The sequence below is a fragment of the Bidens hawaiensis genome, unplaced genomic scaffold, assembly GCF_021521415.1.
Source record: "Bidens hawaiensis isolate Kalapana, Puna unplaced genomic scaffold, B.hawaiensis_p1.1 tig00024095_1, whole genome shotgun sequence".
Classification (NCBI taxonomy): domain Eukaryota; kingdom Viridiplantae; phylum Streptophyta; class Magnoliopsida; order Asterales; family Asteraceae; genus Bidens; species Bidens hawaiensis.
Window position 1 is genome coordinate 257,621 of NW_027493798.1, and position 13,580 is coordinate 271,200.

The 13,580-nt window shown below is 29.7% G+C and overlaps 1 protein-coding gene across 1 annotated transcript; it reads right to left on the reverse strand.

The window, feature by feature from the left end:
* Positions 1 to 11,985: 11,985 nt before the first annotated feature.
* LOC143568717 (uncharacterized) lies at positions 11,986 to 12,971 on the reverse strand. The gene has a single exon (XM_077054797.1). It carries the CDS (start codon positions 12,918 to 12,920, stop codon positions 12,093 to 12,095), a length of 828 nt encoding a protein of 275 aa, XP_076910912.1. The 5' UTR covers positions 12,921 to 12,971; the 3' UTR covers positions 11,986 to 12,092.
* Positions 12,972 to 13,580: the final 609 nt, after the last annotated feature.

Below are 13,580 nucleotides of genomic sequence, written 5' to 3' on the forward strand. Positions count from 1 at the left end.
ACTTGCACATCAATACATTTTGGCATGCCTAACTACATATCCATATGGCTGCTAATAACAGTCCGGATGTGGAAACCATTTGATATAATGGCGCATTTTATTTTCCATTAGTAAGATACTAATAATGTACTAGTCTTTTAATACATACAAAAGGTGAACTAAATAATTTTTAGTGGTTCGTAAATATATTGTAGTTCTCATTGAGCCCAACGGTATGTATAAATATTAAATTATTGGTTTTAGTTATTGATCTATATTAATAATATTTATATCCACGAAGACAAGTGTCTCCAACGTATGATATATTGATAATACAAAATCAAATTGCACAATGACCTTGGCTAGAGAATAGTTTAATATATTATAGAAACATAGCTTTCTTTTTACAGTATTATTTGGAAATGAGTTTAGATAAGCACATAAATGTTTTATGTGTATTATTTTAAAATATAAAGTTTGATAATATTGGAAAGTATACAAATTTGTTAAATTTCGTTGACATTGGTGATTTAATTACCTATGATATTAAATTTAAATTAAAAATATGGAAACATATTAAATAGAATTTGACCAATAATGATAACCAGAGAAATATATTAAAACGATTTTGAAAATGATTCAAAATCATGGAAATTTATTAAATACATTTTGACCAATAACAATATAAGATTAATTATATAAAAATCAATTTAATTATATGAATTGTGAAAAATACAAAAATACATGAATAATAAAAATATATACATCTAATCTTGTACAAAAAGTAAGACATTTTTACAACAAATACTCCATCCATGACATTAGCATTTCTAGTTGGGATCCATAAGCTGAAATGATAAAATCAAATAAATGATAAATAATATATTATTCTAACTAAATAGAACTTTAGTTATTAATCAGAATAATCGTAATTAAATACAATAACAATTAATGTAAAATAATAGAAAAAATCACCAATTATGGAATTTTTGAATTATGTGAACAAATGTAAAATTGTTGTTATAATGTATAGCCGGAATAATTACCAATAGCCGGAAAAATTGATATTGCAATGACTATAACCTGAATAATTAACAATAACAAAAATAATTTAATTCCAAATGGATGTAACAGAAATAAAAAAAATAATAAAACCAATAATTTAAATGGCAAAGAAAAAAAACAATGAAATTATGAATAATATGAGAATCGGGAATTATAGTATTTTCCATAATACATTACCAGAAACCCGTAATAGTTCAACATCTCCATTAAATCTTTGATTTTGATATAGAACCTAAAAAGATTATAAGAAAATTATATAGTAATTAAAATCAATACAAACAAAAAAGGGAAAAGAAAAAGAATTGTTAATGAAATAATGAATAATATGAGAATCGGCCATTAAAGTATCAAATAAAACCTTATCGGAAAATAATTAATCTTTCTTACCGGAATTGGTTCAAGATAGTGATGTCTTTTGGCTCCATTTTCCTAGTGGTTAAGAAATAAAAAATAAAAACAAAGTTGATTTCAGAACAATATGAATTATAAGCCGAAAAATACATTACAAAATGGGAGGAAATAAAAAGAACAAAATTTAAAAACCTTAAAAAGAAAGTAAATCGTTGTTGCTAAGGAAGTTTGGATAGTGTAAGAATGAGCGTATGAATGCTAAGTATTTATACACGAATTTTGTATTGTATTAGAAAGAATAATTTAGGAAAAGTCAATTAACTTAAAATAAGGACGAAAATAACGTAATTATGATTACTGAATTTTTAAATTTTTAAATTTTGAATGAAAAGTTCATAAATTAGGGAACAATGGTGAAAACCTTAAATGTAATGTTCCTAAAATAATTTTGTACTCTATTTAAATTTAGACTATACTTAAATAGGGAATTAAAGTCTCTAAAGTTACTAACGTAAAAATATAAATTAACTTTATGTATTTACTATTATAAAAAAAATATTTATTTGAATGCCATCAAATATAATGATTGAACAAATATAATAGGTTATATCTAAAATACAAATTTACGGTATATATTTATATACTGAATACCCTTATTGAAAATTATAAAATTATTGAAAATAATGTAATAGGTTATATATAAAATATAAAATTACGGTATATATCAGCATTTAAATAATTCTAAACTTAATATAAGGTGTGAAAAAATAACTAACTAATATGGTTTTGATTTATTAACATTAAAACATTTTAAATAGAATTGAACTGTATTATCAATTAGAATAATATATTTGAATATTTAAAAGTATAAATCAAAACAATATATTTATATCAATGTTTACTTAATTTAGAAGCATTAAATGGGTCAACAGTTGTATTTATAGTAAACACTTAAATGCTTAATCAAAAATTCAAATCATTATTCAAATAATATACAACTTATAATTAAAATATACAACTTTTAATAAAAATATACAATTACCGTAAATAAATAATTCCATAATAAAAAAGGTGATTAATTGATAATTTGCGAAATTATACTAAAATGGGTTAAAATTGTATATTTAAATAATTAACTGCTAATTTAGAATAAGTTAATGGGTCAAAATCCGTTGTATAATTATAAAAACTTAATGACCGTAATTAAGTCAGTGGGTCAATGGGTTAATGGGTCAACTGGTCAACACCCGTAATAATAGTAAAACTTAATGATTGTTAATTAATTCAAATTTACATTCAAATTTAAACCATAATTTATACAATAATTAATTCAAATTTACAAATTAATTACATTCAAAGAATAGATAATAATTAATTCAATTTTACAAATTCCGTAATTAAACCATTTCCTTAATCAAATGGGTCATCATTTCCTAAATTTAACATGAATGGTTCAAACCTTTACAACTTTATGAATTTGTACAAACCTTTACATATATATAATAACAAAATATTAGCAAAAAAATATAATAATTATACCTCAAATCACAAAACTCCATTGTTCTTCGGTTTTGATGTTGAGCTTTCCTTAATAATGAGTTCTTATTATTAAAAAACTTGGTAACATGTCCGATGACATCTAGAAATAAAATATATAAATAGTTATACATATAATGAGGGTTATTATGTTTAAAGTTAGTCACAAAATGTTTAATAATCAAAATAAGATGGTAAAAAATAAATACAAATAACCTATAGTTCCGTTATGTGGAAAGTTTTAGGCTTTTATGTCATCAAAAGTAACAAATTTCAGCCCATACAAGTGGCCTTCAAATTCATAGGAATTAAAGAGATGCGTCTCGGATGCGAAACAAAGTTTGTGTGGGCAATCGATGTATTTGTAAGTAGACATATTTGCGCCGAGCGAGGTCTTCCGAACAATTAAAGATTTATTCTCTGTAAGCCAAACATCATGTTTGGGAATGCAAGGCTTCCTTACATAGGCTTGCATTATGTTGCCCTGCCACATTATTATTAAGATTAGTAAATAGTTGTATGAATAATATAGTAAATTAATGAATGTGTTAAGAATACCATTTCGTCTTGAACAATCATTTTGATGGACCAATCTTGCCCGGGCTTTGAGGTGTCATTTAGCCACCAAAGTTTCAAAATACGGACCTTTAGGATACACTCATTGTTAAGAACATCGGGTTGGTTCAACATGGTGATACTTGTTGGCTCCATCTTGCTAGTAAAATTTAACAAAAACACAAAAAAAAAATTAAAATTAAATAACAATAACAATTTTAAGCCTCAAAAATGAAATATGAAAATGGAAGATATATAAACAACAAAAACTAAAAACCTTGGCACAAAGCAACTCGTTTTTGCTAAAGATACCTTGATGGTGTAAGAATTAGCCTATCAAATGTACATATTTATACCAAATGAATTAGGGTAGAGAAAATTATAGAAGGAAGGTATAAATGTTCTTGATTAGAAACATGAATTTAGGAAATTTCAAAAATTTTCAAAAAAATTATTAAGAAGGAATAGAATTGATACCGTAATTAATGAATTTTCAAATAATATGCAATGTTACATAATTAGATTCGAAATACAAATAATATATTTACAAATTTTTGAATTTTATATAATGGTAGTTATGTAAAATGCAATGTTACATAATGTAAAAATGTAAGTTACTAATTATATAGTATGTATTGTAATTCATATTAGGTGTGAAAATATAAAGTTACTAATTGTTGTAATATATTAACAATAATAAGTGAATGGGTGAAAGGGTAAATGGATTTGTATTTTAATTCTTAAAAGTAAATGACAATAATGAAATCAGTGGGTCAATGGGCCAATGAGTCAACTAACGTAATTATAGTAAACTTAATGATTGTTAATTAAATAAAATTTACATTAAAATTTAGACCATAATTTAGACAATAATTAATTCAAATAGGAATGAGGGAATATCAAATTTACAAATTTACAAATCTGTAATTTCCTTAATAAAATGGGTCATCATTTCCTAATTTCCTTAATTTCCTTACGAATTTGATAAATTTAATTTAAATAATATAATATTTTAACAGAATTGTAATATTTTATATCGGTATCTCTATATATATTATATATATATTATCCGTAATCTCTATATTAAATACGTAATCTCTTCTATTGATGAAATAACAAATAATTAATTAAATTATTTATTATATATTATAGTAAAACTTAATTCAAACAGGAAGGAGAGAATATCAAATTTAAAAATTTACAAATTCGTAATTAAACCTTACATTAATAAAATGGGTCATCATTTCTTAATTTCCTTATGAATTTGACATATTTAATTTATTTTATTTAAATTTAAATAATATAATATTTTAACACAATTATAATACTTTATATCGGTATCTTTATATATTATATATATATATATATATCCGTAATCTCTTCTATTGATGAAATAACAAATAATTAATTAAATTATTTATTATATATTATCTATAAAATTAACACAGGTGGTGAATGAAATCAAGCAAAAAATAACAAAGGTGGTGAATGAAATCAACCAAAAATAATTAAATTTTCAAAAAGAAATTTTGAATATTTGGTATTCAAACTATAGCTAAATAATATTTCGTATCATTGTCTTGACTTTTTTCATTTTTGAATACTTAAATATTTCGTATTCAAACTATAGCTAAATAATATTTCGTATTTAATTAATCTAAATTTACACTTTTAGCTAAATGTAATGTTAAAATATTACATTATTACATTATTATTTAGGAATAATGAATTTTAATAATCCCTATTAAATCGTATTGGCCGATAATAATCCCTATTCATTTTATCGCCACTGGCGGTCCCAAATTCAAAAAAGTTGGCCCCCAGTGGTCCCCCGTTAAAAATGACTTAACGCGTTATACTTTTTTCTGAATTTCAAACCAATGTTTTAGGGCTTTTGATCGTTAGGAGGATACGAGTTGATTGGTGTACAACTTTGCTCGAAACAATGATCAAAACGACTTGATTTTGGTTAATTGTAAGTTCAAACACCCGAATTGAAGCATTGTTTCGTCATTTTGAAGCACTAGTTCAAACTAAGTTTCACACCAATCGACTCGTATACTCCTAACGATTAAAAGCAAAAGCCCTAAAACATTGGTTTGAAATTCAGAAAAAACTATAACGCCGTTAAGTCATTTTTAACGGGGGACCACTGGGGGCCAACTTTTTTGAATTTGGGACCGCCAGTAGCGATAAAACGAATAGGGATTATTATCGGCCAATATCATTTAGTAGGGATTATTAAAATCCAATATTCCTATTATTTATTATTTAAGTATTCAAAATGAAAAATTAAAGATTAAAGGAAAAAGGAAAGATAATAATTTAATAGCATTGATGACTCTTAATTTAATATATTATTGATTTATTTTATTAACTTGAAAATTAGAAAAGACATTGATATAAATGGAAACTATAAGAATCAACTAATAGAAAGAGAGTATATGGATTTAAAGCTTATTGCTTTAATAGTATAGTTAGATTCCCTTTATATTACAAGTTTTAGTCTATTATTCAAATTCAAATTCAAATTATTATCATAACTTGTATACTAATTTATATGTGGTGTAAAGGTATATAATTACCGTGATTATGGTAACTATATATTAATTGTTTTGACTAACCATGATGGTTTCCTATTTATATGCCAATATTTAAATAATTTGAACAACTGACTTTTAATACTTTTCTAAACATCTTATAATTATCAAAATTAAATGTCCATATTTATTGTATTATTTGGTCAAAATAAATTAGATTTTTCTGTCAATATGAGATTTGTCAAATTTTTTTCATATAAAAATATGATTACTTTTTAATGATAACGTTTCTAATCTAAACTAGTTATCACCACATATATAATGAACACAAAATCTCAATAATACACATTCTGCATCCATTTCTTCTTCTTTGTATTTTTTTTTTTGCAGTTTTTTTCATTCACAATCAAAATAGAGATATCTGACAATTGTTTACATATCATGTTTTAATTCCAAAAATATATAACATTCCAAGACGTGGATCATGACGACAGAACGAGAATGAGTTTGGCTCAAATGGAGATGATAAGGATTGTTTGCGTCATCTCGTCAACTTGGCTCGGTCACATCTTCTAAATGATATAATATTGTAAGTTTATTTAGTTTGGTGACATGTAACATAGATTAGTTAAAATTTGCATTTTTGAATAGTTAAATATTAATAACGGGTTTACCATAGATGGAGGCATTAGAGAAACTCACTAAAGGAACAAAACGAGGAGATGTCGTATTTTCCAGGTAAAGAATTTACATTTCATTGTATAAGAATTTACAAATTATGCTTTTAAGTATTTCAAATTTGTAACTAGTTGTTGACTTTTTAACTAGAGAGGATCCTAATTATGGTTGTAAACGAGCCGAGCTAGGCCCAACTCTAGCTCCACTCAAGCTAACTCGGCTTGGCTCGATTTTATTTAACGAGCTGTGACACCGAGCTCGATCCCGGCTCCTACAAAACTCGAGCCAATGCTTTGTACACCATTATTAAATAAATGTTTTTTACGTTTACACTTTAGCATAAAAATTAGTTATTATAATGTAATCAATTTGTATGTAAACTTTTATATGCAGACTACACCATTGTTTCTTTCTTGCTCGGGCTATATTTTATAATAAATGATGTCATCGAGTCAATAGTAAAACCACTGTGGCATCTTCACTATCATGTATAGCTAAGAAAAATTTTGTTGTGGTCATGAATAACACAAATAAAAATTGAGGTTATGCCAAAACAATACTACCTAATGAAATAATATTTTTTTCAATTTTGTTGATGATTAAAAAGGTTTTTATAAACCTTTTAGACTTTTTCAGTCTTATCAAAGTGCAAACTAACATTGGCATATTTAGATGTTTCTGTTTTTGTTATTTTTATGTATGTTTTTCGGTTAGCAGTATACTTCCAAATGATGACAAAAGTGGTGCACAGATTTATTGTGGGTTCATTATGTTCTGAAAAGAACTCGATCAATTGTTGCTTTCTTTTAAATATAACTTCTGGCCATGAATATTATAGTTATATTTAATTATTAGTTATAATATATAACAACCTTAAATAACTGGATCAAATAGTAAATACGAAATTATATATATATATATATATATATATATATATATATATGTTTTATAACCATGGCAAATGTTGTATATCTTTCTTTTTAGGACTATTGGTTTTTATTGGTCCCAAGTATTTCATTTTTGTCGGCGCTGGTCCCAACTATCACTTTAACTGCCAACGGTCCCAACTTTCACACATGTGTCTGCCACAAGTCCACGACTAACCGAGTACTAACTCCGTTATGTTTTAGATGACGTGTCCATCCTACGTGTTAAAAAACCTTGACGTGGCTGCCTGCGTGTATATTAATAACAAAAAACCCTTCTCAAATCGAGTTCATCGAACAGTGATCAATCATTCGAGTTCGATTCTTTAACCATTTTCAACTGCTATTATTCAAATCATCATCACCTTCACTTGAATTCAATTAGTTGATCCAGTCACTCACGATGCCTTCAAGAAGACGAACGCTTCTCAAAGTCATCATCCTCGGCGACAGCGGGTCAGTTGTTTCATTTCGCCTCTTAAACTTGAACTGTATTAGGGTTTTGTACTTAATTCGAGTTCGATTTGACTCCTGTGCTGGTCAATTTGATTGATCACTGTTCGATGAACGAATGATTCTTTGGGGTTGTTCTTGATCGATTGGGTTCTCGATCGATTGGAGCTTCATTTTCCTAATGTTAATCTTCATCTTCTTCTTCAAATCCTCACCGTCCATTACCCCATCATCAGATCTCTCTCGCAGATCTTTAAAAACCAGATCTTGGGGCGGACCTGACTGGGAAAAACGGGTCAAATCCTCCTCCAAGATCCGATCCAAATCCGGGTTTTCCGTCTTTGTCACCGGCGCCGCCGGCTTCGTCGGAACCCATGTCAGCGCCGCCCTGAAACGCCGTGGCGACAGCGTCCTAGGGTTAGACAATTTTAACGATTATTACGAGAGCTAGGCAGAGTTTATTAGAAAGAAGTCGTGTTTTTATTGTACAAAGTGATAGTTGGAAGGGGAAGCCACATCAGAATCAAGCCACGCAGAATCAAGCCACATCAGAATCAAGCTACGCAGGCAGCCACGTCAAGGTTTTTTAACACGTAGGATGGACACGTCAGCTAAAACATAACGGAGTTAGTACTCGGTTAGTCGTGGACTGGTGGCAGACACATGTGTGAAAGTTGGGACCGTTGGCAGTTAAAGTGATAGTTGGGACCAGCGCGGGCAAAAATGAAATACTTGGGACCAATAAAAGCCAATAGTCCTTCTTTTATGGAAAAGTTCAATGACAAGTACAATTAGATATATCATATATGTAGCTTACCAGTGAAATTATCCTTGTGCACTGAGGGAAGTATAGTTTTACAACCAAGGCATATATTGTTGAAGCTGCTCGTGCTTCAGCAATCCTCATGATTAACAATCGCATAGGCACATTCATTTATTTATGTTCTTATCCGGTTATTTGAAAAGGCTGCAAAATCATTTATTTATCTTTTAGTCTAACTAACGATTTTAAAAAATGCAATTTCAGGTTATTTGAGAAGGCTGCAAAATCATTATCAAGGTCACGCTTTTAGGAGGTGTGTCGTATTTGACACATGGTGTTTCTCCATTTTGTGTGGCGTGTGCGGTTTAATGGGTTGTTTAGCATGAATTGACTAAGATATACTTGTAAGATCAAATTTCAATTGGTTTTTGACTTGAAATAAATGAAGTAATTGAATTATACAAAATTGTAATTATTTTTTATATGGTAAATCAGGGTGTTGCATTGATAATCACAGTAATCCAGATAATACATGTGCCCAATCTTAAGGTAATTATTGTTCTCTTCGGTTAAATTCTAATAGTTGAATAACATAAAATAACCTAATGTCTCCATGTTTTCATATCAATTACTGTTATTGGGTTTTAATTATTAATATTACTTATAAAAAATACAAAATCTCAACATACATTTTATTTACTTGTGTACCCAAATATGATAAGCTAATAGTCGTCACATAATTAACTTTAATGTTTTGTTAACAACTTATTCTTATTTGATTAATTTAGCTGGAACAGTTCTCCTGAGTTATGCATTCTTTCTTCTTGGTGTTTCTTTCCAAATGGATTTTCCATGAAGTGTGTTGGTAGTGGTGATTTTATTGAAATCATAAAGTTATTAATTTTTTAGTTATCACGACAACTACCTGTTTCTTATCATTTTTTTAATTAATTAATAAGGTTGCACGTGGTGACAAGAGTGGAGAATACGATAGTCCTGTGCTACATAAAATTCCAGGTATGCATGTTTGATCCTTTGGAGGCTACCGTATCATTGGATCTGGTGATATTATTTTACTAGGATTAGTAGTAGCATTTTTTTAAGGCTTTAATAGTTAATCTATCCTATTATATAAAATGCAGGTCTTCTTATTTCATATATGTAGTTTTGACAAAAGACGTACCCCACAAGATTTGCTTGCATCTTGAGTGATCGATGCCTTAAGAAGTTGTACGTGTTGCGTTAAAAGTTGTATATCATTATATATTTGTTTTGTTACATACAAGACGTGTTGATCTTTTGTAGTTACTCAGTTTATCGTGAAACGTAAATAACAAATCTTAGAGCAATATTCGATTGGAGATTCGTATAAATTGCAGTTAGTTTAATTTTGTTCTTGTGACATATCTATTGGGTTGAAACTCGAATCAAAGCAAACATTTTGGATGTTTCTAAATTGATTTTCAAGGCTGAGGAGGTTGCTAGAGCGTTGGGCGTTACCGCTCAGAGGGGGCGTCTCTAGGGCTTAGGCTTAATATTCGAAAAACGGAGATTTTTTGGCCGTCATGTGATGATTCGAAGAAAGTGCCGGGTTTATTCCTTGGCAAGATTAGCAGGCCTGTGGCGGGAGTTAAACTCCGGGGGGGGGGGGAGCGGTTAGTCGGGATGCAGGGTTTATTCAGTCTTTGGCAACTAAAAGAGCTTTGAGGACGGTTGAACTTATGAAACACCCAAAAACAAAAACATACCTTTGCTGATTGGGCGTCATGTGTCGCAATCGCCGCAATTTGTAGCCTAATTGATACTTCCATTATAACATACTACGCCCTATGGTCAGAAGACTCAAGATTTGAGTTGGAGCTTGGCTTTAATCAACGAATTTATTTGGTTAGACATATAAATGGAGTGACATTAGAATGACTAAATGTAATTGTGTTAGAAATTTTTTGATGTAATTTTTCTCAAGATGTACTATTCTATATCCTAAATTAAGTAGGAGTACTGATGTAGAATCATATGTATTAAACATGTCTCTAAACTAAAATAAAAAAGGGACGCGTGATGAGATGGAAGTTTATACAAGCTTTTCATTTCTATACAAATATATCAAATAAAATTGAGTGAAACAATAATATTTAAAAAAAATGACTCTTGGGTAGGGTAAGCTAAATTGGTTCCAATTCATAAATTCATTTAATAAATATAGAGCAACTGGACCCATTTCATTTCTTCTTAGACCATCTGTTGCGGGGTTTTATCCGGTGGCTATGAATAGGCCTTTAGCCATGCATGACACTAATAAACACCATCTAGCGAATGAGGACGCTAACGGATAGCACGAGCCGGCTCAGGGCCGCTAGTGAAAGTGTACGTAGAGAATGGATTTGTTGGGGGAAGGGGGGGGGGGGAGCTATTGGCTCACCCACCATAACATACTTAAGCGAGAGAAGATGGCGAGTTGACAGGCGTGAAGAGTCATGTCCAATCAGCGTCATATGACATAATATGATCGATATGATCGAGTGAATTTTGGTGGTGCTTCAATCACAACACGTAGTCTTAAACACAAAATTACTTGTTTTATTCTTCTTTAATACTATGTCTTTATCAAAAATAAAGATTAAATATTATTCTTAGCCTTGTACAAACAACATCATATTAATTTTAAAATATTTATTCATGTCATATTAATATTCAAAAAATATTTTACTTATTAGAATTTATATATTTTTACGATTATTTATACATTTTAATGAATTCTCCTTTTTCACATTAATAATTGTTATAAGATAATTTTTTAACTACATTAAGTTATTTAAATTACTGAAGGATATTGTGACAATTAACTACAATAAAAACATAGTTAATAACTTTATCTACATCAGTATAACTTATTATGGGTAATGTATATATTTATATAGATTTATACATGACTAAATATTATTTACTTATAACTAAAACTTAATTTACCTTTTTACTTTAGAAAGAGGGTAAACAACCATGGACGGACCATAGTGGGGCCGGCTGTGGCCCACTGGTTTTTCTCAGAAGTATGGTATTATATATATGGTTCATATTTCTTTATTTGATGAATTATTAAATCATGAAAAATACAAGACTGCCCTAAAAATACCAACAATTTTAACTTGAAACTAAAAAGGGAATACTTGATTACAAAACCTTGATGTACAAGAATCACTCTTTAAAACATGTACATAAAACAAATCTATATATAGTGATCATCTTTTAAAGTGAGTCAAGTACCCAATGTTGACCATCAGCCTTGACCCGAAGCCCCTTGACTCGAGCAAACATATTCACAGCTCTTCTAACACCTCTATTATCGGCACCCGTAAAATAATCATGCCCAAAAAGAACCCCGCCGGGCCTCAACAACTTATAAGCCCGATTGATATCAGACCAAGCCGAGTGAAAATCATGGCTCGCGTCGACTTCAATCATATCAGCCAACACGCCCCACTCGCATAGTTTCTCGAGAGTTACCCCGGTCGAATATGGTATAAATATAATGCTTTCGGTTGCATTCACATGAACCACATTTTGCATGAATTGGTACAACAAAATGGTGTCACCATTTATCTTTTTAATGTCTCGATATTGATTTGGTAACTCGGGCCACCCTCGAAAATCATCTATGCATAATATCTGAGTTTGGAAGCCAAGTTGTCTAGTCAACTCGGCCATGTGTATAGCTGAGGCACCTAAAAAGGTGCCTATTTCTATTATGGTCTTGGGCTTGTGTTTATGGATAAGGTTCCTAAACACAAGCCCAGTGGACCCCCAACCTTTTATTCTTTTTTCACGTAAGAGCGGTTTAATATGTGGTTTAGGGAAATCTTTATACGGGGCTGTCCCGTTGAAGATCCGGTTAACGATTGTTTGGCGAATGAGTTGGGGTGGTATCGGGTTAGCGCAACGAGTTTGGAATTGGTAGTGATCAATGTAGGCGGCTTGCGGTTGCGGGTTGACTATGGTGGTGGTGGGTTGATGGTAGAGTGGACCATATGTTGGATTTTTTAAAAGAGCTGATAAATAGCCAAGGTAATAAAACATGGGGATTATGAGAAAGTAAGCTGCCAGTTTGGTGAATGAAGTGACTCTATGGGTGGCTGATTCAGTGGTCATGTGGTGGTGGTGGTGGTGGATATGAGGTTGTGGAATAATAATAAGATGATAAAAGAAAAAGATGGTTGGGTGTAGATGAAGCAACCATCGCTTTATGAAACGTATGAGAACCTTGAGAAGACGTTACCACTAGTTTATGTAGCATTTAAATGCTTTTTTGCTTGTTTTTATTGCTTTCAATCCTTTCATTACTTTATTGATACAATATTTAATGATATATATTTAATTATTTATTGATATTCTTATTTAGATTAGTGGATATTAAATTAAAAGTTAATGTGTTTCAGGTCGATATGATGTAGTGATATACACGATTATTGTATTGTAGAATCTTCTGCATCTTTATTTTTACATATTATTAAAGCAATACAAATGAAAACTTAACAAATGCAACAATGGTCAACTAATTAAGGACTACTGATGTTCAATTAGTTGAAATACAAATCTTATGTCACACCCCATCTAAGGCCTAGGAGTGCGACTCGATAGTTGGTACCATAATTGTAAATAAATCAGAGTTACGGATTATTAGCGAAAGTCTTTATAAAATAAAAGGATCAAAGTTGTAAAATATTTACAATACAAAAG

Excerpts from the sequence above, each read along its gene's own strand:
- LOC143568717 (XM_077054797.1), bottom strand. The coding sequence starts at position 12,920 with ATGTTTTATTACCTTGGCTATTTATCAGCTCTTTTAAAAAATCCAACA.